This window comes from Ascaphus truei, chromosome 2 (genome assembly GCF_040206685.1).
Source record: "Ascaphus truei isolate aAscTru1 chromosome 2, aAscTru1.hap1, whole genome shotgun sequence".
Classification (NCBI taxonomy): Eukaryota; Metazoa; Chordata; class Amphibia; order Anura; family Ascaphidae; genus Ascaphus; species Ascaphus truei.
Window position 1 is genome coordinate 457,080,868 of NC_134484.1, and position 24,291 is coordinate 457,105,158.

The 24,291-nt window shown below is 46.5% G+C and overlaps 1 protein-coding gene across 1 annotated transcript; it reads right to left on the reverse strand.

Annotated features, from left to right (window-relative positions):
• Nucleotides 1–1,260: 1,260 nt before the first annotated feature.
• KLHL40 (kelch like family member 40) lies at nucleotides 1,261–23,623 on the reverse strand. Its single transcript, XM_075587997.1, has 6 exons — nucleotides 22,338–23,623; nucleotides 13,166–13,326; nucleotides 11,435–11,542; nucleotides 10,471–10,656; nucleotides 5,902–6,048; nucleotides 1,261–2,540 (listed from the first exon to the last, which is right to left on the reverse strand). Exons 1-6 carry the CDS (start codon nucleotides 23,466–23,468, stop codon nucleotides 2,429–2,431), a joined length of 1,845 nt encoding a protein of 614 aa, XP_075444112.1. The 5' UTR covers nucleotides 23,469–23,623; the 3' UTR covers nucleotides 1,261–2,428.
• Between the last annotated feature and the right edge of the window lie 668 nt (nucleotides 23,624–24,291).

The window sequence follows — 24,291 nt, forward strand, 5'->3', positions numbered from 1 at the left end:
GGCATCTGGGTACCGCGGACCTCTGGGTACCCGGTATTCTCCCCCACTACCCGGCATCTGCAGCAGCTGATCTGTGTGCTGTGCGGTAAGTCTGTGAGAGTGGGGGGGGGGCGGGGTCTCTGTGAGTCCCCCGGGCAGGAACCAGCTCCCTTCTCTCCTCCCCCCAGCGGAGGTACGGGTGTGTGTATGTGTGTGTGTGTGTGTGTGTGTTTATATAACACTGTGTGCCTCTCAGGTTATTAACACCAGCCCCATGTCCCCTGCTTCCAGCAGTGTGTTATTGTCCCATATCCCATTCCCAGCCCTAACAAAGGCCCCTGGAGCTGACGTCCTCACACTTTGATCCTTCTCAGCCACCGTATATCCCCCTTCCCTGCTTGTATACAGAGCTGTGTGCTGCCTGTGCCCTAAACATCCGCATACAGCACAGGTATCTACACCCTCACGGGTATGTGTGTGTGCCCCCCCCCCCCCCCCCCACATCCCCACCCACCCAAAAATGTTTTTTTTTAAATGGGAGCCACGTTCACACCGCGTTCACACCGCGTTCACACACTCACTGTAATCCAGTGAGAGACCCATTGCTCAGCATAAATCAAGAGTTTGACCTGGCAGCTTCCTCCCAGTGAGCCAATCACTAGTGTTGATGCAATTATTTCACTGCCAGCTTCCTCCCAGTGAGCCAATCACTAGTGTTGATGCAATTATTTAACTGGCAGCTTCCTCCCAGTGAGCCAATCACTAGTTGTGATGCAATTATTTCACTGGCAGCTTCCTCCCAGTGAGCCAATCACTAGTGTTGATGCAATTATTTCACTGGCAGCTTCCTCCCAGTGAGCCAATCACTAGTTGTGATGCAATTATTTCACTGGCAGCTTCCTCCCAGTGAGCCAATCACTAGTTGTGATGCAATTATTTCACTGGCAGCTTCCTCCCAGTGAGCCAATCACTAGTGGTGATGTCATTATTTCACTGTCATCTTGCTGTCTGATTTTCTTTTCTTTCTCCATCGCAAAATGAGCTAAGTTCATGAGACCAATCATGAGATTGCAGGACCAATGGCGCCAGGCTGCTGGTGAAGATGTAGAAGATTTAGGACAGGTGGATGTTTTCATTGCAGGCTCCACACGCTTGCATTTGTTTAACCCCTTGGCTACCAAAGAGGCTACATTGGATCAGATGATCTATTTTAGGTCATTTCATAAAGGTCTTTTTATACAAAGGGTTAAGCTTCAGCAGGAAAACGGATATCAAGCTCCATTTACTCTGAAAGATGATTTTATTTTTGCGAGCAGAAAAATGCCATAATCCCCCATGCACCTGCAAAAATGTGTGTACCAGTTAGAGAACTGCACAAGGATGTTAGTAGGCATTTAATTCATTCATGTGAAGATAAATAAACCTTAAACAGAACATACATTCCTGCTACAAAATATAGATGTAAAAGTCTCAAAAATAGAAAGGATTGAAGTGGGGGTTTTGTGTTCCTATCATATTACTACATCACTAGAATCATCACTATATGCCATAGTCATTTCTGTTCAGTGTCGTTTTGTTATTGGGAAGGAAGTGCAATCCTGTGTAGCTGATAAAACAACATTTTCTGAAGGACTTGGCAGTGCAACTCTTCCTTAAACGAATGCCACCTTTCTTAAAGTGAAGATCTGGCTACTTCTCTTTCTTTGGAAATTAAACAAGATTTCCTTTTCATCTGGTGGGGGGGATCTATGAATTTGAGGGGATTTGGCTTCTTCAACCCTCAGCCCACCCACTGTCCTTGTTAGAGGCCCAGTAAGGATCACGGTAAGGATCACGATAAGGCCGGAGAACATGTGGGGGCCTTTTGTCTGTAGAGTTGTTGAACATACAGTGACATCACACAAAAGATGGCGGATAGAGCAGGAGTGGCCAACTGCAGTCCTCAAGGGCCACCAACCGGTCAGGGTTTAAGGATATCCCTGCTTCGGCACAGGTGGCCACTAATTGAGCCACTTGTGCTGAAGCAGGGACAGTCTTAACACCTGACCTGTTGGGGGGTCCTTGAGGATTGGAGTTGGCCACTCCTGGACTAGAGGCAATCAAACCCCCTCCATGTCTGTTTGCCATCTAACAAGCTGATCGTCAGAAATTCCTTTAACAAAAAACAAATGACAGGTGCCTAAATGTGGTTAGCAGGAACATCAATCACCCAGATTGAATCCCTTAATATCTCACTGCCATAGCTTCCTCCTGGCCCTAAGGGAGACTGCGCCTTTAGGTTAACACAATTAGCTTCAATGAAGAGGTTTCGTAAAATATAATACAAAATCTTGTCTCTGCCTCTAGTCCCACAATTTGCTAGTTTTCTGCTAGAAGCTTCTTGTTAAAACAGATCTCCTTCCCGACCCCCCGCCCGGCTGTTACATTAATAGGACACCGTCTGTTGCTGTTACATTTTTGTTAGTCGTAAAGTATTCAAACGTGCAGCGATGAAGGTGGCTCCGGACGCATAGCGGATCTCCCTCAGCATGCCTTCCCACTTCTTCTCCTCTTCATTATACCTGTAGATACAATACGCATAAACAGCCCATTAGCGCAAAGGGAGATTCTCCTGGTTAGGTACGATAAGTGTACCCGGGACAAGAAAAGGTACAAATCGGCCTTCTGCTAAACTCCACTCGCAAGGCTTTGTTACTTTATCACACAACGTCGCCACAGTGTGTAAAGCACTTTTATTCAGGGGGCATTGGTAGGCCTGATTTATATCAAGGGGTGGCTAACTCCAGTCCTCAAGGGCCACCAACAGGTCAGGCTTTAAGGCTATCCCTGCTTCAGCACTTGTGACTCAATCGAAGACTGAGCCACTGATAGAGCCACCTGTGCTGAAGCAGGGGCTGTTGAGCCACTTGTGCTGAAGCAAGGACTGGATATCCCTGAATCAGTGGATATCCTAAAAACCTGACCTGTTGGCGGCCATTGAAGATTAGGCTTGCCCATCCCTGCCCTACATAAAAACCACCAGATAGCAGAGCCGAGAGGCACATCTGTGTACCTATTCAAATAAGAATGACATGCACATAATGATATAGAATGACATCCATATGTTAGTATACATGAGTTGTATATTTCGCATATATAATACCAATTTGAATTTCTTATTGTGGTATATAAGGAGATGTTGACAATAATGTTATATGAAGTTTCCCTCTCTCTCTCGCAGACCCTTATGCAGTGGGCTCCGAAGCGTCCGTTTGCAGTGTTACTCAAAGTCAATGACCTTTTTTTATTGGCCAATCACACGTAGGGTCTTTTGTGGAATACAGGTCACGGAAAAAGAGGGCCGTTTTTTTCCCTTCCTAGCAACATTTTGCGAACGCCGTCGGTTTCGCTACATTTATTGGATGAAAATAAAATATATAAACAAAGTGGGCGAACAGGGAGTGTAATGAATGGCGAAAAATCTAATTCAGACATTTGTATTCATAGCCCACTCAAAATTCCCATATTTATGTATTTATAACGTGTGTTACCAGGAAGTAACACATTGAGAGTTACCGCTCGTTTTCATGTATGTCCTGGGCAGAGAGTTATGGTGATAGATACATGGGTACATTAAATGAACAGGGTTATACATTACATATAAAGACATTGGTCATATAGTCAGCACTGTAGATCCACATGCATCACGTGCCGATACGGGTTATTACACACGTTGCAACGTCAAGTCCCATTGACTTGAATGAGAGTTAAGGCCGGAACGGGTGCAATAGACTGACTGGCACATGATCCTATGCGTCTTTGTTTTTTCTTTGCGTGGCCCCTGGTAACATATTTAACATGGCAACTGGAGCAAAGGAGCAGTGCAGAACCCGCGGTACATTGTGCTGTGCGTCACAAAATAATCAGCCGTGATGCAGGCTGGAGCGCAGTAGAATAAAGGACATCATGTGATGTGTGTGATATACTCAGTAATGTGCCTTTCATTCACATTAAGAGGCAGCATTTTCCTAGATATTTCATGCCCTGTGATATTTATTAGATATGATGTATTATCCATCCCTCATTTTATGTCAATATTGGGGCTTTTCTCATTTTTAGAAGAAAAACTAAAATGTTGACTTCGTCTGTTTGAAAACCGGTAGTTATCAGAGGTAAAGACTGGTTATGCAAGGTAAAGAGGGGTTATCTGAGATATAGAGGGGTTATACGAGGTATGGAAGGGTTATCTGAGGTATGGATGGGTTATACGAGTTATGGAAGGGTTATCCGAGGTATAGAGGGGTTATCTGAGGTAAAGAGGGGTTATCTGAGGTAAAGAGGGGTTATCTGAGGTAAAGAGGGGTTATCCGAGGTAAAGAGGGGTTATCCGAGGTATGGAGGGGTTATCTGAGGTATGGAGAGGTTATCTGAGGTATGGAGAGGGTTATATTAGGTATAGAGGGGTTATCTGAGGTAAAGAGGGGTTATCCAGGTATGGAGGGGTTATCCGAGGTATGGATGGGTTATCCGAGGTATGGAGGGGTTATCCGAGGTATAGGGGCGTTATCTGAGGTAAAGAGGGGTTATCCGAGGTATGGAGGGGTTATCCAGGTATGGAGGGGTTATCCAAGGTATGGATGGGTTATCCAAAGTATGGAGGGGTTATCCGAGGTATAGGGGCGTTATCTGAGGTAAAGAGGGGTTATCCGAGGTATGGAGAGGGTTATATTAGGTATAGAGGGGTTATCTGAGGTAAAGAGGGGCTATCCAAGGTATGGAGGGGTTATCTGAGGTAAAGAGGGGTTATCCAAGGTATGGAGGGGTTATCCGAGGTATGGATGGGTTATCCGAGGTATGGAGGGGTTATCCGAGGTAAAGAGGGGTTATCCGAGGTATGGAGGGGTTATCCGAGGTATGGATGGGTTATCCGAGGTATGGAGGGGTTATCAGAGCTATGGAGGAGTTATCAGAGCTATAGAGGGGTTATCCAAGGTATAGAGGGGGTTATCTTAGGTATAGAGGGGTTTTCCGAGGTATAGAGGGGTTATCTGAGGTAAAGAGGGGTTATCCTAGGTATGGAGGGGTTATCCGAGGTATGGAGGGGTTATCCCAGGTATGGAGGGGTTATCCCAGGTATGGAGGGGTTATCAGAGCTATAGAGGGTTATCCAAGGTATGGAGGGGGTTATCTTAGGTATAGAGGGGTTTTCCGAGGTATAGAGGGGTTATCCGAGGTATGGAGGGGTTATCCAAGGTATGGAAGGGTTATCCGTGGTATGGAGGGATTATCTGAGGTAAAGAGGGGTTATCTGAGGTAAAGAGGGGTTATCTGAGGTAAAGAGGGGTTATCTGAGGTAAAGAGGGGTTATCTGAGGTAAAGAGGGGTTATCCAAGGTATGGAGTGGTTATCCGAGGTATGGATGGGTTATCCGAGGTATGGATGGGTTATCCGAGGTATGGAGTGGTTATCCGAGGTATGGATGGGTTATCCGAGGTATGGATGGGGTTATCCGAGGTATGGAGGGGTTATCCGAGGTACAGGGGCATTATCTGAGGTAAAGAGGGGTTATCCGAGGTATAGGGGGGGTTATCTGAGGTATAGGGGGGTTATCTGAGGTATAGGGGGGTTATCTGAGGTAAAGAGGGGTTATCCAAGGTTTGCATCAGGAACTGGGAGGCCATTGCACCCACCTTAGAAGACTATAAATAAAGACGCGTGAAGGTGTAACATGTGGGTCCATCAAAATAATGAAAAATTAACTAATTTAGTATTTGGGGCAATTTACTGGAACAGGTCTTCCAGTTATCAAAAGGTGTCGCATTGAAACAGCATCATATTAGCCATGTAGTTTCTACTGATTCCATAGGGCTAAAAGCTCGTCTTCCCATGTCGTGTGCATTATACTGTATATCCTGCGCCTGAGATCTGGTCTGTTTGCCTCACCTCCAGATGTCATTCAGTTCTGTTGGCACAAGCTCCTCTGTTTCAGTCTCCACCGTTGTAAACCCTCCGATTGCAAAAAGCGTCCCGCCCGTGCTGACGAGGCTGAGAGAGCTGCGTTCCTGTGGGAACTCCGTGAAGTCCTCCCACCTGAAGGATAAAGATGAAATATTATCTGGTTCCCTGTTTGCTCAGCAATTGTCTTACTGAACTGGATTTGCACAGAAGCAAAAGCATTTCTCCATATACCGCAACACGTCCTTTATCAGTTTGAAATGTTATGTGTAACAACTTTTGGAATGTAGGCCTCAAAGCCTAGATCTGGTATTACATAGCTGGACCTAGTGACTAAACCGGCTCGGGGGGCTGCGAGATGTCCCCGAGCAGATAGAGAGCAGGGCTGTTGCTAGGGGGCTGGGCAGCTACCGTCATCCTGATTGCTGCTGAGTAATGCAGCCAATCAAGAGAAGGTGTCAGCAGCCTGAGGGTGGGGCCGAGGAGAGGAGGAAACAGCATGGAGCGGGGAACGGAGAGAGGTGTGTGTCTCAAGCACGTGTAAGTCTTGAGCGCGTCGCACCTTTGTGTCCAATATTTTTGGAGAAACCACTTGACAACCCTAACTACATTGCATGTGCTATACTAAATATCCTGTACTACATTACATGAGCTATACATACATATGCCGTGGTATATTCCAGCATGGAGCAAGTTTGACCTCACTAGAATACTACAGGAGGATTTCAAAATGAAATAAGTAACCAAAAAGAGAAACAAAATCAATATTTTAAACCCACATTTGTGGACAGAATAATAATAACTAAAGTAGAGCTAATCAATCCTAATGTTTAAGTTGCATTCTCCCTGAACGGGAATCTCCTTACTCACTGTATGACTTTGTGATAATTATCTGCTTTTTTTCCCCGTTTCATCTTCTATAGCAATAGATTATGAAAAACGGCGAAGCCGCCTTTACTGAAACCATAATAATTATTTTCTGAAATACTACCAGTGCAATGCGCAACCGCAGGGAGACAGTCAGAGATCAGGGAGGTTAATGCATGGCTAAGAAAGTGGTGCAGGAAGGAGGGGTTTGGGTTTTTAGAGCATTGGGTCTCCTTTTCTGAGAGGTGCCATCTATATTCTAGGGACGGATTGCACCTCAATGAAGAGGGCTCTTCTGTGCTAGGGGAGAGAATGCTAAAAAGGTTGGAGGAGATTTTAAACTAGGATGGAGGGGGGAGGGGAATGAAACAGATAATGAACTAAATGGAATAGAGGAGGACACAAGGGGTATGGAGGTAGAATGGGGGCAAGTGCGAGTTTGGCAAGCAGTGAGACACCCATAGTAAATACAGATTATACTAGAAAACTTCTAAAGACTAAACCAAGTGGGCGCAGAAAGGAAGGAGCAGATAAGATAATAGTACAGGCTGAAAAAAAACTTAAATGCATGCTTGCTAATGCAAGAAGCCTGACAGATAAAATGGGGGAGCTTGAATTAATAGCTGCAAGGGAGCAGTATGATATCATAGGCATTACTGAAACATGGTTGGATGAAACTCATGACTGGACAGTTCATTTAGAGGGTTATTCTCTTTTTCGGAAGGATCGAACAAATAGAAGGGGAGGTGGAGTATGTTTATATGTTAAACCGGATCTAAAACCTATTATAAGGGATGATGTCTATGAAGGGAATGATGAAAATGTAGAGACTTTGTGGATAGAAATTAGCAGTGGAGATAAAAGTATAAAGAAAATGTTTGTGGGAATATGCTATAAACCGCCAAATATCTGTGAAATTGAGGAAGCTAAAATACTTTTGCAAATGGAGAAGGCATCAAAACTGGGTCATGTTTGCATAATGGGGGATTTTAATTATCCAGACATAGACTGGGGCAATGAGATTAGCGTTACAACAAAAGGAAACAGGTTTTTGGGGGTGCTTAAAGACAATTATATGACCCAAATTATTGAGGAATCAACCAGGAGAAGGGCAGTTCTGGATTTGGTCATATCAAGCAATGTACAAGTAATAACAAATATTCAAGTCCTGGAACATTTGGGTAACAGTGATCATAACATGGTCTCATTTGAAACAAATTATCAAAAAACAGATTACTTGGGTTCAACAAAGACCTTAAACTTTAGAAAGGCAGATTTTAATAAACTGAGGTCTAATCTAGTAGTAATACAATGGGATGGTGTTTTTGCAGTTGAAAATGTAGAAGATAAATGGACAGTCTTTAAAATATTGTTAGAAAAGCACACTTATCAGTGTATACCCTTGGGTAATAAGTATAAAAGAAATAAGTCAAAACCAATGTGGCTAAATAAACAGGTAGGGGAGGAAATGGACAAGAAGAGGAAGGCGTTTAGATTCTTTAAGTCAGAAGGGACGGAGACACCGTATCAGAATTATAAGGAATGTAACAAAAATTGCGAAAGGGCAATCAAATTAGCAAAAATGGATAATGAAAAAAGGATTGCAATAGAAAGTAAGGTCAACCCAAAAAAGTTCTTTAAGTACCTTAATAACAAAAAAATGAGAAAAGAAAATATAGGACCCTTTCAGTGTGAGATGGGTAGGCAGATTATTGGAGATAAGGAAAAAGCTGAGGTATTAAATAAATTCTTGGAAAGACTGGAAACGTGGGCAGGTAAATGGCAGATGAGGTTCAATACAGATAAATGTAAGGTTATGCATTTGGGATGCAAGAATAAAAAAGCGACTTACAAATTAAATGGAGATATATTGGGGGAATCCTTGATGGAGAATGATTTAGGAGTGCTTGTAGACAGCAGGCTTAGCAATAGTGCCCAATGTCATGCAGTAGCTGCAAAGGCAAACAAGATCTTATCTTGCATCAAATGGGCAATGGATGGAAGGGAAGTAAACATAAGTATGCCCCTTTACAAAGCATTAGTAAGACCACACCTTGAATATGGAGTACAATTTTGGGCACCAATCCTAAGAAAATACATTATGGAACTAGAGAGAGTGCAGAGAAGAGCCACCAAATTAATAAAGGGGATGGACATTCTAACTTATGAGTTAATTAGATTTATTTACATTAGAAAAGAGGAGTCTAAGAGGGGATATGATAATTATATACAAATATATTCAGGGACAATACAAGGAGCTTTCAAAAGAACTATTCATCCCATGGGCAGTGCAAAGGACTTGGGGCCATCCCTTAAGGATGGAGGAAAGGAAATTTCACCAGCAACAAAGGAAAGGGTTCTTTACAGTAAGGGCAGTTAAAATGTGGAATTCATTACCCATGGAGACTGTGATGGCAGATACAATAGATTTGTTCAAAAAAAGGTTGGACATCTTTTTAGATGGGAAAGGTATACAGGGATATACCAAATAAGTATACATGGGAAGGATGTTGATCCAGGGATTAATCCGATTGCCAATTCTTGGAGTCAGGAAGGAATTAATGTTTCCCCTTAATGGGTTTTTTTGTTTGCCTTCCTCTGGATCAATAAGTAAGTATAGATATAGGATAAAGTATCTGTTGTGTAAATTTAGCATAGGTTGAACTTGATGGACCTACGTCTTTTCTCAACCTCATCTACTATGTAACTATGAAACTATATATGTAAAAATACATTTTTACAAATATTTGAAAACTAAAGTTTTTTTTAACAGAATAAAACCCCCTTTTTACGCTAAATGCTGGTCCTTTTTAAGCACTAATGATAACAGGCAAAGCATTATTAAGTTTTCGTCTTTACTGCTATTTCCCACAGATCCTACTACAGGTTTAGAAATACAGGACACTCATTAGGACTTTTATTAGGGTGTTCCCATCAAATCACCATAATTGAATCATCGAGGGTTTAAAAGGAAGCACAATCCCATGTAACAGACATCCCTGACGAAGCAACCCAGTATTGAGGAGTTTCGAAACGCGTAGGAAGGTTTTTGGCCATCCAGGGACTCCGTAGCTGTGCAAATCAGACGGTGACGTCAGCGGGAGGAGACGGTTAGAAACTACTCTGTCGGTAGCAGACCACGAGGACCGCAAGATATCTCCCCGCACTAAAAGGACGTTCTGCACCCCACGGCAAGCGGCTATCCCCGGATAAAGACCCCGAACCACTGTACATGTCCTACTCATGGACGGTGAGTAGGATTTCAATTTTACCAAACGGCGGAGCAACGTAGCTTCCCTAAAGCACAAGCGCTTGGAAGCACATTTCTTAATTAGCAGGAGAACTCTTTCTTTGTATAGCAGGAGAAAAGTCAGCTGTTTATTCATTTCACATATGTTTTATGTCAATTGAGGTTACAATTGTTTTAACCAATAAATGCTCTTTATATCTTGTCCCATACGGTCATTGTTGACTCAAAGATAATACACTACTGCGGTGTTTTTTGTTTATTTCTTGTCATCTTCTCTGAGGTATTCCATATAAGAAGAAATCTCCACACAAGACTCTATTCCACTCTGCATCCTTAGCGCCATAGGAGGCTATTCCACACGAATCATTAAGGAACATGTTGATGTCTGTTACACGGGATAGTATAATTATACACTTCGCATAAACCTGGCAGCTACTCACTTGTTGGTCTTGATGTCATAAGCCTCAACGGTGTTAGTCAGGCCCGTGTCCGTCACTCCAGTGGCAATAATAATCTTCCCATTGTGAAACGTGGTGCCGAACAGTGAACGAGCTGTTTTCATTGGGGCCAGGTCCTTCCACTCGAACTTCTTTGGGTTGTAGACACACATTCTGTTTAGACATTTTCTGCACAGGAAGTACATGACGCCGCGTTAGTTCCGGAAAAGACTGTCGCTGGTTTTATAGCCTGTCCAATCTGGCGAGAAACTGTTGCCACATACCTAACAATTCCATTCACTTGGTAACGGGGACTGTGTACACTTCTTGACTTACAGGATGCATGACATGTTTTTTTTTAGCACGTGTAGTGAAAAAGTATTTCTGTTAATTTCACTAAAATGTGCAGTTCGTGTCATTAACGTTTAGCCTCAGCAGTCATACTGGTATGTGTTTTCATTTGGTGTTACTGGTATAAAAAAAAAAATCTGTACTTTTCCATTAAAAATCAAATATTTGGTCCAGATCCACCCCAAAATCTTACCGATTTTGGGCACTGAAGGTGAGTGACACCTGGCTACTTGGTGGTAAGTGGACACTGTATGGATCATACTCTATTTCAGGGATTAAGCAGCAATCCACACTTCAGCCGTTCCAACTTTTAGGAATCTCAGATCACATAAAAAAAAAAACACGTTTCATGTGCCACAATTATGACACATTGGTGGCTCATTGTCCCTGTAACATTCTAGATGTAGCACTGAGTACACTGCCAGGGCTATTGTAAAACAGAAATCTGACCTTTTTTTTATGACTAGTGGAACATTGTAAAGTGTGGCTTTGACAGATAAAGGTTCTCTGTGTAAGACACGTGCTTAGCACTATCTAAGAAGAATAATGCGATTTATACGATGAAGCTGACAAATACCGTAAGCTCGGTAGAACATTTTGTTGGGATTGTACTTACTTAACTTCGCCTTTGCCTCCAATAACGTAAACCAGGTTATCGTGTGATACCACAGAGTGTCCGTACACTTGGTAGGGCATTGGGTCAGACTCACCCCATTTAAATGACCTGCATGCAATAAACAAAGGGGATTACCAAAAGCAAACATATAGTAATACCACTTGTATGTATGTCTTTATTTATATAGCGCCATTAATGTACATACAGGAGTGCCGACGAGTATTCTTAAACTTGCCTTGGAAAATCTGGGGCTATCACCAACAAGATCCAGGTACATGCTAGGTACATGCTGCAACATTTCAGTGACATTTCTGCAGAGACTAATGGCCCATTGGATTAACACATTCAGTTTGAATGGGACTACCAGGGACCCCCGCTGTTAATCCGATGGGCCATTAGTCTGTCTGCAGAAATGTCACTGAAATTTTGCAGCATGTACCCAGCATGTACCTGGGTCTTGTTGGTGACTGCCCCAGATTTGTTTTATAATACTCGTCGGCACTACAGTAGCGCTTCACAGCAGTAATACACGTGACAATCATATAAATAACAAATATCAGGTCATGGGAATAAGTGCTCCAGACATAAAAGTAACATTTCGGAAGAGGAGTCCCTGCTCCGAAGAGCTTACAACGAGGCTTGACCCAAGCAAGTGCACCGAGAACTTTTTCATTTCCAATGCCTTTCTGTCCCTTGACTTATTTGAAATCCACCATGATCTCTGGCTGGATGAAAATGAGGGCGGTGTCCAAAAGGTTAAATTGCACAAGATTGATTACCGTCAGATAACCCCGGAGGAGGAGGAGATCTCAAATACATACAAGTTATGGACACGGGGCAATTTAAACGCGAGGACAAGGACTTTTCATTTTAACGTCATGGCACGTGGAACTAGTGGAAATATGAATCGGAGAAAGAACTGGGAGTAAGGAAGTATTTGTAAGGTTTACATCGGGAGATAGATATGGGGAGTGGTAACGATGCTCTAATACTATGTAGCATGTATTATTTGTCATATTAACTATGTCCAGGACAGACTTGGAAACGAGAGGTAGCTCTCAATGTATTACTTCCTGGTAAAAGATTTTATAAATAAATAAATAAAACAGGACCTTTTTAAAGTAGCGATAACATATAATCCAGCATGGTGTAGAAGAGAGGGTGAAAAGGGTAATAGGAAAGATGATTGTAAGTTCATGTTCCTGAAGGTATTCGATGGACAGGTATTCCCTGAAAGGGGTAAGTGATAAGATCACAATCCCCCTGTTTCACTGGGAGTGCCCCCACTTCAATAAGGAACAAATAGGTGCTCACAGGCTGTAGTGAAAATAAACTCGATGACCACCCACTTCCTGATGCTGGAAACGAAGGCGTGCAACTGCTGAAGCAGAATCCAGGAGACGGAGAAGAAAAGCCGGGCACAGCGAAAATGAGGGCGTAGGGTCCAGGTGCTGCGAAAAGGATTGAATGGCAAGACATGTGCACAGAGGTTGGCCTCTGCATTATTTGGGCCCTACTCCCTCATTTTTGCTGTGTGGGGCTTTTCTTCTTCACCTCTTGCATTGGGAGACAGAAGAAAGACGGGGGACCTGCATCAAAAGTGATCTATCTTCTCAAAACATGGAGGGAAGCCTGGCACAGAGAGCGGGCCCAGGACACCCGTTTTATTGCTACCGGCAGTAAATAAATCCATTTCGATGACACGACACATTGTTACACCTTTGCACTTACGGTCTGTCATAGCACAAGACTGAGTCCAACGTCTGCTCCCCTTCCTTCAGCTCTTTCCCACCTATCAAGTAGATGGAGTTTTCCGACTCCCCAAGACCAAAAAGGCACCTTGGGGATGGGACAGGAGGCATTCCCAGCCAGTCTGAGTCCAGGTGGTCAAACTACAGGGTTAGACAGTTTGTTTTTTTACTGAGATCAAGAAATGTGTAGAAAGCAAAACATTTGCACGAATGTCATGTGATGCATTCAGTGAGAGGCGAGAAGCAGCTCCCCTCCGGCACCGAATAACTGTTCCCTGAAGTCAGCGCATCTTCTGTCGTGGATCCTTTTGCCTCTGTGTATTGTTAATGTGTTGTACGCTGCTTTTCCTGTCACTGTCTCTTTTCTATTAAAGCTGACGACAAAGCAATAGCCTACACGTGTGTGTTTTTAAATAAATCATTTCTGTACTATGAGAAAATACTTGTAGCATTTTTTTTTTTTTTAAAACAACTCTGAATATTTTTTTTATATTATAATGTAACAAGCATTTTTTGTTCCTATAGCAACCATCTACAAAGTCACATCCCCTTTCTGTTCTGAAACAGGCTCTGGCACACACCTTTTAAAGCGCGGCCCTCTCTCTAGCAGTATCTAGATTGTATCTAGTGATTCCCTGGTCACATGATCTTCCCCACAGAACTTTGCATCTTTGGTTCTCTTCTGCTGCACTGACAGCCATTTAGTGAACCCCCGAGCCAAATCTTCGTCGAACACAGGAGAACGGATCGATCGGCAACTTAGCTAATTACTTATTGTGTGGATTGTATTGATGCACATATTAAAGGGGAAATAATAAAACATTAAAAAAAAACACCGTTAGCTTGGACTGCAGCTTTAATGTATCCGTCTTATCGACCCTTACACGTCTGGTGAAACAGAAAGACCTATAAAATGTTTTATCTTGTTCTTATTTATGTAGCCAGGCACCCCCTGGCCTACTAATTTCCCTGCCTAGCACATAAGCCCTGGTACCAGCGCAGGCAGTGTTCGGGTTACTCTATGCCCTGCTGCAGTAAACAGCTCCCTAGAGTGACAGGGGGGAGGGTGTGCCTAAGGAGTAGGTACTGCCCACACCGGGGCTAAGACCCGGGACCCTCCCCTGGTAACAAAAAGGGTCTGCAGCTCCAAATGTAGTGTTCTCTCTTCCTTCCCCTTTGGGGGAGTGGGGTGTGTTATTCTGTGTGCTGAGCCAGGGTCCTGGTTTCAGGCCTTCCCTCCCACAAGGGAGTGGAAGCAACTACCCCATACTCCATCAGGGAGTGTGGGAGACAAGGAGAGACTCCTGGGTAGTGGTGTACAGAGTACCCGGAATTACCCAGTACCTGGCGTTACCCGGCATATTTCCAGCTACCCGGACATTATCCGGACCCGGCAACTGAGAAGTGGGCCCGGCGCTGGGTAATACCGGGCGTCGGGTAATGTCAGGGCAGCTGGAAATAATCTTATTACTTACCTTTCCGAAGACATCTAGGATCAGCAGCAGCGGTCCTGTGGCGGTGGCAGCATCGGAGGTGTCTTCAGCCGGCGGGGGAGCTGCAGGAATCACTTCCACAAGCACCGGAGCAGGTAAACAGTGTGTGTGTGAGCCGCCGGGGAACCACGTGACCGGAGCAGGAGACGGAGCGTTCCTATTGGACAGCCGGCTGTGGAAGGGATTCCTGCAGCCCCCCGCCGGGTGAAGACACCTCTGATGCTGCCACCGCCACAGGACCGCTGCTGCTGGTCCTAGATGTCGCCGCCACCCTGCAGGTAAGTGCCAAACCGGGTAACCGGGTAGAACCATTGATTTTGGCCGTGTATCCGTTACCCGTTTTTTTTTTTATAAATGAGGACCCGGTCCAACACTACTCCTGGGGCCTCAAGCTCCAGGGGTGGCTCCAAGGGCCACAGAAGAAGTGAGTGTGCTGTATGGTGTCAGTGTGCTGTGCTGATGTATGCTGTGAAGAATAAAGACCACCGTTATGTTTTACTCCTGCCTGAGGCTGCAGTCTATCCAGGGGAGGGAAAGAGGGTTTCTGGCAGGGACTGCACCTACCTCAGATAGGCCCTGTTGGGATGGAGGTGCTGCACCAAAGATGAGAGCCACAGATCCGAAAGCCTGTCCTGTCTATCCCCACTAACACTGGCGGACACTCAGTATCCTGTTAGCCCAACAGGTGAGCAGCACTACACCGGTAACCAGAACCGGACCTCCCTTAGGGCGGGGGGAAAAGGGGTTACATTTAGTTTGGGCGGTGTGCATGGAAAATCACTATCGTTTCTTAGATTGGGCCGTGCTGGACAAACCTCAGTGTTTCTGCTCTGTGTACAAATGGGGACTGTCTGGGAGCACAGGCTGCAAGTACTTGTAAACTAAATCGCTCTAGAATTACTAAAGAGCTTGGTAACCGTTGCAATCTGTAATAATCTATTGTGAAAAACAAATTTTATTGCCTTCCAAGAATCCGTTTCCCGCTCCATACCTGGGGTGGGGAACGCCAGTCCTCAAGGGCCATCAACAGGTCAGGTTTTCTGAATATCCCTGCTTCAGCACAGGTGGCCCAATCAGTGGCTCAGTCTTTGACTTCAACTGAGCCACTGATTGAGCCACCTGCGCTGAAGCTGGGACTCATTAAGCCACCTGTGTTGACGCAGGGACTGATTGGGCCACTTCTGCTGAAGCAGGGATATCCTGAAAACCCAACTTGTTGGTGACCTTTGAGGACTGGAGTTGCCAACCCCTGCTCTATGCAATAAGACAGAGGTGCGCAAACTGGGGGGGGCGCAAGATTATTCAGGGGGGGCGCGTGGGGTTGCATGGGTCCTGCACTCTTCCCCCAAGGCATTTAAATTAATGCCGGGGGATCGCGTGAAAGTCAACCGCTGCAGCCGCATTCTCTGCAGAAAGTCACCCGCTGCAGCCGCATTCTCTGCAGAAAGTCACCCGCTGCAGCCGCCTTCTCTCTGCAGAAAGTCACCCGCTGCAGCCGCATTCTCTCTGCAGAAAGTCACCCGCTGCAGCCGCATTCTCTGCAGAAAGTCACCCGCTGCAGCCGCCTTCTCTCTGCAGAAAGTCACCCGCTGCAGCCGCCTTCTCTCTGCAGAAAGTCACCCGCTGCAGCCGCCTTCTCTCTGCAGAAAGTCACCCGCTGCAGCCGCCTTCTCTCTGCAGAAAGTCACCCGCTGCAGCCGCCTTCTCTCTGCAGAAAGTCACCCGCTGCAGCCGCATTCTCTCTGCAGAAAGTCACCCGCTGCAGCCGCATTCTCTCTGCAGAAAATCACCCGCTGCAGCTGCATTCTCCCTGCAGAAAGTCACCCGCTGCAGCCGCATTCTCCCTGCAGAAAGTCACCCGCTGCAGCCACATTCTCCCTGCAGAAAGTCACCCGCTGCCGCCGCATTCTCCCTGCAGAAAGTCACCCGCTGCAGCCGCATTCTCTCTGCACAAAGTCACCCGCTGCAGCCGCATTCTCTGCACAAAGTCACCCGCTGCAGCCGCATTCTCCCTGCAGAAAGTCACCCGCTGCAGCCGCATTCTCTGCAGAAAGTCACCCGCTGCAGCCGCCTTCTCTCTGCAGAAAGTCACCCGCTGCAGCCGCCTTCTCTCTGCAGAAAGTCACCCGCTGCAGCCCCATTCTCTCTGCAGAAAGTCACCCGCTGCAGCCGCATTCTCTCTGCAGAAAGTCACCCGCTGCAGCCGCATTCTCTGCAGAAAGTCACCCGCTGCAGCCGCATTCTCTCTGCAGAAAGTCACCCGCTGCAGCCGCATTTTCTCTGCAGAAAGTCACCCGCTGCAGCCGCCTTCTCTCTGCAGAAAGTCACCCGCTGCAGCCGCATTCTCTCTGCAGAAAGTCACCCGCTGCAGCCGCATTCTCTCTGCAGAATGTCACCCGCTGCAGCCGCATTCTCTGCAGAAAGTCACCCGCTGCAGCCGCATTCTCTCTGCAGAAAGTCACCCGCTGCAGCCGCCTTCTCTCTGCAGAAAGTCACCCGCTGCAGCCGCCTTCTCTCTGCAGAAAGTCACCCGCTGCAGCCGCATTCTCTCTGCAGAAAATCACCCGCTGCAGCCGCATTCTCCCTGCAGAAAGTCACCCGCTGCAGCCGCATTCTCCCTGCAAAAAGTCACCTGCTGCAGCCGCATTCTCCCTGCAGAAAGTCACCCGCTGCAGCCGCATTCTCCCTGCAGAAAGTCACCCGCTGCAGCCGCCTTCTCCCTGCAGAAAGTCACCCGCTGCAGCCGCATTCTCCCTGCAGAAAGTCACCCGCTGCAGCGCATTCTCCCTGCAGAAAGTCACCCGCTGCAGCCGCATTCTCCCTGCAGAAAGTCACCCGCTGCAGCCGCATTCTCCCTGCAGAAAGTCACCCGCTGCCGCCGCATTCTCCCTGCAGAAAGTCACCCGCTGCAGCCGCATTCTCCCTGCAGAAAGTCATCCACTGCAGCCGCCTTCTCTCTGCAGAAAGTCACCCGCTGCAGCCGCCTTCTCTCTGCAGAAAGTCACCCGCTGCAGCCGCCTTCTCTCTGCAGAAAGTCACCCGCTGCAGCCGCCTTCTCTCTGCAGAAAGTCACCTGCTGCAGCCGCCTTCTCTCTGCAGAAAGTCACCCGCTGCAGCCGCCTTCTCTCTGCAGAAAGTCACCTGCTGCAGCCGCCTTCTCCCTGCAGAAAGTCACCCGCTGCAGCCGCATTCTCCCTGCAGAAAGTCACCCGCTGCAGCCGCATTCTCTCTGCAGAAAGTCACCCGCTGCAGCCGCATTCTCTCTGCAGAAAGTCACCCGCTGCAGCCGCATTCTCTCTGCAGAATGTCACCCGCTGCAGCCGCATTCTCTGCAGAAAGTCACCCGCTGCAGCCGCATTCTCTCTGCAGAAAGTCACCCGCTGCAGCCGCCTTCTCTCTGCAGAAAGTCACCCGCTGCAGCCGCATTCTCTCTGCAGAAAGTCACCCGCTGCAGCCGCATTCTCTCTGCAGAAAATCACCCGCTGCAGCCGCATTCTCTCTGCAGAAAGTCACCCGCTGCAGCCGCATTCTCCCTGCAGAAAGTCACCCGCTGCAGCCGCATTCTCCCTGCAGAAAGTCACCCGCTGCAGCCGCATTCTCCCTGCAGAAAGTCACCCGCTGCAGCCGCCTTCTCCCTGCAGAAAGTCACCCGCTGCAGCCGCATTCTCCCTGCAGAAAGTCACCCGCTGCAGCCGCATTCTCCCTGCAGAAAGTCACCCGCTGCAGCCGCATTCTCCCTGCAGAAAGTCACCCGCTGCAGCCGCATTCTCCCTGCAGAAAGTCATCCGCTGCCGCCGCATTCTCCCTGCAGAAAGTCACCCGCTGCAGCCGCATTCTCCCTGCAGAAAGTCATCCGCTGCAGCCGCCTTCTCTCTGCAGAAAGTCAGCCGCTGCAGCCGCCTTCTCTCTGCAGAAAGTCACCCGCTGCAGCCGCCTTCTCTCTGCAGAAAGTCACCCGCTGCAGCCGCCTTCTCTCTGCAGAAAGTCACCTGCTGCAGCCGCCTTCTCCCTGCAGAAAGTCACCCGCTGCAGCCGCCTTCTCCCTGCAGAAAGTCACCCGCTGCAGCCGCATTCTCTCTGCAGAAAGTCACCCGCTGCAGCCGCATTCTCTCTGCAGAAAGTCACCCGCTGCAGCCGCATTCTCTCTGCAGAAAATCACCCGCTGCAGCCGCATTCTCTCTGCAGAAAGTCACCCGCTGCAGCCGCATTCTCCCTGCAGAAAGTCACCCGCTGCAGCCGCATTCTCCCTGCAGAAAGTCACCCGCTGCAGCCGCATTCTCCCTGCAGAAAGTCACCCGCTGCAGCCGCCTTCTCCCTGCAGAAAGTCACCCGCTGCAGCCGCATTCTCCCTGCAGAAAGTCACCCGCTGCAGCCGCCTTCTCTCTGCAGAAAGTCACCCGCTGCAGCCGCCTTCTCTCTGCAGAAAGTCACCCGCTGCAGCCGCCTTCTCTCTGCAGAAAGCTGAATGGGTTCTTTAGAAGTGCTGAGCGCGCACATCCACGTCTCAGGGCAGCCAGCCAATGTGTGACTCCATTACTTCAAAATCTCCCAGGCAAACGTAGCTGACTAAGCATTCAGCCCAGACATCTCCGCACACACAGAATCCCTTATCACACGGGGCTCTCCGTGCACGCATTATTGAAGCCAAAGCATATATTGAGTATTGCTAGAGCGCATATGTTACAATTTCTATACTATGCTGTCAACATAGTGATCAAAGTAGCTTAAATATATCGAGTTACTGTTCCTGATTTCTAGACATTCTTGTCCTGCTAAAGAATGAGGCTAATCTCTTTGGGTCATATGTCCAGTAAATACAAATACTACTTATGAGCACATTCACATGTCTCAGACAGGCCTGTGATGCTGCCTTTCTAAATGATCATTTAGCATACAGTGCTTCCACTGCAGCCAGGGATTCTGGGTAATGACATGCAAATGAGCTCTCAGTGTCACCTTTTACTTTATTTCCATTTTAACATGGAGCCCTATAAGCTTACGCCTGCCGCATTACACAGCTTTTCAGCACAGCCTGGGTTACAGAAGTGCAGAGCCAGTAAACCTACTCACAGACAGCTGTTTATATTTTAGATAGATGTATACAATGCAAGTGCTCTGCATATTGACCAACAACTGAAAACCTTTATGTTGCAGAAAGATAAGGTGGGAGAAGGTTTATACAACATGCCTGCTATACAAAATAAAACGATGAATATGGTAGCCCTGTTTATGTTCTAATGAAGGGAAACTAAAGGGGAAAAAAAGTCGCTCCTAAAAAGCAAAGTTATGTTATCCTGTGTTTGTAAATTAAAAATAAAGCAGTGGTACCCTTTATGTACCAGCAGCCACTGAAAACTAGGCCTGTAAACCAGGGGTTGTCAACTCCAGTTCTCAAGGGCCACCAACAGGTCAGGTTTTCAGGATATCCCTGCTTCAGCACAGGTGGCTCAATCAGTGGCTCAGTCAAAGACTCAGTCAAAGTCAAAGACTGAGCCACTGATTGAGCCACCTGTGCTGAAGCAAGGACTGATTGAGCAACCTGCGCTGAAGCAGGGATATCCTGAAAACCTGACCTGTTAGAGGGTCTCGAGGACTGGATTGATCACCCCTGCTGTACGCCATTCAGTTTGCCATTATCATTCAGAAGAAGACCACTCTTTCACACACCTCATTACCACACGGCAGGACACACGTATGCCCATTCGTGGTGTCACGTGGCTATTGGTGGGCTATTATGTAAAGGGGGGAGCAATATATATGTGACAAAAAGGGGGCACATTCAGCCATTTAGGGTTTTCATCTCTACAGTAGAAAATCAGCGGTCCTTCTGCAACAGAGGGGTTATTATATGCTGAATTGGTAGATGTAATAACTCGCACTGTCTGTAAGGATGAAAATATACACACATTTCTAACACCCCCATACAGAGCTATCGACCATCTCATTCCCCATAATTAGAGATATTAACCCCTACCTGGATGTTAAGGAGGTTGTTGAAAGTTCAGACTTTTACGCTTTCTACCCCGGGGACTTTTTAAGATGACGTTTTAGTTTCGACGCTATCGCAGGGAAAGGCCCATTACATTCGATGTGGCTTTCGGGGCGATATCGCCGATGTGACGCTCTGGCAACTCATAGAGTAAGCCCCAAAGTATCTTGTGTTGCCGTTTGAAACCAGAAATGTGCAAATCTAATATTGATACCTGATGTTAGTACCAACAGGAATTATTATGCTGCCATGTGGAGTCAGTCTCACTCTCCCGTCTCCTCCTCCCTCAATCCCACTTCCTTTCTCAAATCTCACCCCCTCTTCACACTCAATTCCCACTCCCATCCTCTCACTGAATTTCCCCTCCTCTCAATTTCCCTTCCTCACACTCAATTCCCCCTCCTCACACTCAATACCCCCGTCCCCTCCTCACACTCAATTCCCCCTCCTCACACTCAATACCCCCGTCCCCTCCTCACACTCAATTCCCCCTCCTCACACTCAATACCCCCGTCCCCTCCTCACACTCAATTCCCCCTCCTCACACTCAATATCCGACCTCCACTCCTCACACTACATACCCCTGTCCCCTCCCCACACTCAATAACCCCCTCCCCACACTCAATAACCCCCTCTGCCCTCCCCACAATCAATAGCCTACCCTCTCCTCCTCACACTCAATAACACACACATTTTACCTTGGAGGGAGGTCTCTGGTGCCGGATGTGAAAGTTGGGCCCGACTTTTGGATGAACCCAACTTCTGGCGCCAAATGGTGTGCGGGCGTGGGACTTTCAGTGAAGGCCTGGCCGCAGCTAGGGCGAGCTGGGCCCGGCCGCCAGACACAAGTCAGACTTCCAGCACCGGCCAGCCGGGCCCCCTGCAGCAGCCAGGCCCGGGACAGTTGTCCAGCTCTCCCCCCCCCCCCCCTGTCGGTGACCCTCGATTTGTATATAAAGGGATAACCCAGGCACAATAAATCCACAACGCCAAATAATTTACAATCACGTTTTACTCCCTGGAGCAAAACGGAGATAATGTCACAAGTACCAGAATGTAAACTGCCCATCTGTACTCCAGGTCAACAGCGTGATAATGATCCAGTGCTGAGTTGTATTCCCATTTTCCTGGTCTCTTAGCAACGTTGGTATAACAGAATTAAATCCAGGCTGGACCATTATAACACTGTTAACCTGGAGTTAGTTCGAGCTTCACAGAATGAGATATGTTTTAATATGTTTCATAAACTGCTTTGTAATCTGTTCCAGACCAATCCATCACAAAAAGAGTTACCATTATACATGATGATATATAATAGATAATGTACAATCCACACAGTTTTGTGGCAGAGCATGAGCGTAACACACTGCAGCTATGAATTAGTGACACTGGAGATATCAGCCTATATTACTAATTATAGTGTTATTCTAAGTATCTCCTCCTACAACATACGTTCATTTCCTAGTTGATATTAATACCTTTTATGAAGGTTTTCCCTCTCTGTAACACTGCTTCTACACACTTGTTAATTTGTCTTAGCTGTCAGAACATGTTCTTTGCAGTAAAACTAACAAAGCATTGCTAAGTGAAGGAGTTAGTAAAAACAACCTTATTTTAACGCATCATGCATTTTATTTCCAAAAGTATAGACCTAAAAGACACAAGTGTACCTGTAAGAAGTAGGAGCTCAGTGGGTCCTCCTTATTGTCCTCGTTATAGAAAAGTCCACCAGCCACGAAGATCTGGTTTTCTTTTGTTATCAAACTGACATGATTTTTGGGGATCTGTGCTGACAGTGATGCGAAGAAGCACTCGTTGGCAGTGGGATCATACGCCACTGCCCCGGTGTCACTTATCATAAATATGAGATCCTTCAGGAACATCCCAAAGCGTAGTGTGTCATTCAAAATGCCAGGTAGCATATCTTCCTCTTCTACCACGTCCCCATTCACCACCTTCTCCCCATCTGCGCTCTCGTCAGCTTTTGACCCTTCTATCTTCTTGACGACTGGTAGTTTTCCTTTGTGTGCTTCCTTGACTATCTGGAGCTTTTTTAAGAGCTCTGGGTTAGATTTGACCAACTCATTCTCCTCAACCTTGTTCTTCATATAGTCTTGGGATATGAGACGAAAGCGGATACTTTCAAAGACGACTGGCAAGGCCTTGACGCGGTTCTCCTTATCTTTAGCGGCCCATTTCATGACCACCTCGAACAACTCCTCTTCCTTTTCAATGTTGAGCGAGTCGCTGGAAATAATGGCAATCAGCTCGTCGGGAGAGAGCTGGGAGAACTCTTCGTCTCTGGCGATCAGGTTGAAGCGGTCACACAAAAAGTCCCGTGCCGATACTGCCAAGCGAGGACAATCCAACATCAGACCCAGCCTGAAAATAGCCAGGCAATTGCTAAGGCACAGCTTCTTCTGGAGGAATGAGACGCACACGGTGAAGATGGAAGGGATCTGAAACATATTTGCCACAGAGAATATATCCTGCACATTTTGCTCAGTGATTTCGATCTCTGAAGTATAGATGTAATGAAGGATCTTCCCCATCACTTCAGGGTCCACATCTTCAAGGTCAATTTCCTTTTTCTTACTCTCCTCTAACCCTGAAAGGAACATTGCCCGGAAATAAGGGCTGCAGGCTGCCAGCACAAGCCGGTGGCAGGGAAATTCTTTTTCCTTGATCTTCAAAATGCAGTCTATAAACTTGTTGTGATCCAGCATGTCCTTGAGTCCATCCTGTAGCAGTGTTTGCTGGTACAGACGTAACTCTTCAGTCTGTTGTAGGGGCAGTGTCATTTTGAACACACAACTTTTTTTTTCCCTTTTTCTCCTTTGCCCCACAGAGCTCGTACAAAATTGACTCAATCCAAACAGTAAACGGGTCTCAAAGGAAGAAGTGTCCCAGCTTCCAACCTGATATAGTATCCAGCAGTTGAAAATCTTGCTTCTACAGCTGACTTGGCTCTTCAGCTGCACGTCTCTCTCTATATATAGCACGAACATTACAAAGCAATGGAATCTTCTCTGTAAGATGATCACTCTTTGACAGGACACTTTGGACAACAAGAAGGGACAGCTGTCCCAGCAGACTGGAAGCCCCAGGAATGCACCATCCAGGCGTGACTCATCAGCCAAGATCCTGTGCTCTTTCTGACTCCTTGTTGTGACCAAGAAGGGTCGTGACAAGTTTTCATGGTAAAAATTAGTCACAATATTTTATCCCAACTGATGAGTCACAGTCTAAAAGGTGTTTTTTGCACTCACCTCTGGGCCAGAATGGTCACCTCTCCCATGGATTGTAGTGGAAAATGCTGGATTGCTACTGTATGTGTTTTACGTTTTTATTTAGAATAGTCATGAAGTTATAGGGAAATGCAAGTCGGGCGTTATATGTTATTTTACCAAACAAGATAAGCAAATAGATAATCACACAGTATCACATTTGTAACAATTCTAGGTGCAGAAGTGGTGCAAGAAATGTCAATGTATTACTACTGTGAAGCACTATGTACATTTATGGCGCTATATAAATAAAGACATACAATACAATACAATTTTTCAAAGGAAACAAATCGTACAGGTTTTTTTTGCTCGGCGCGGGTTCTCTCGGGTTCAAATC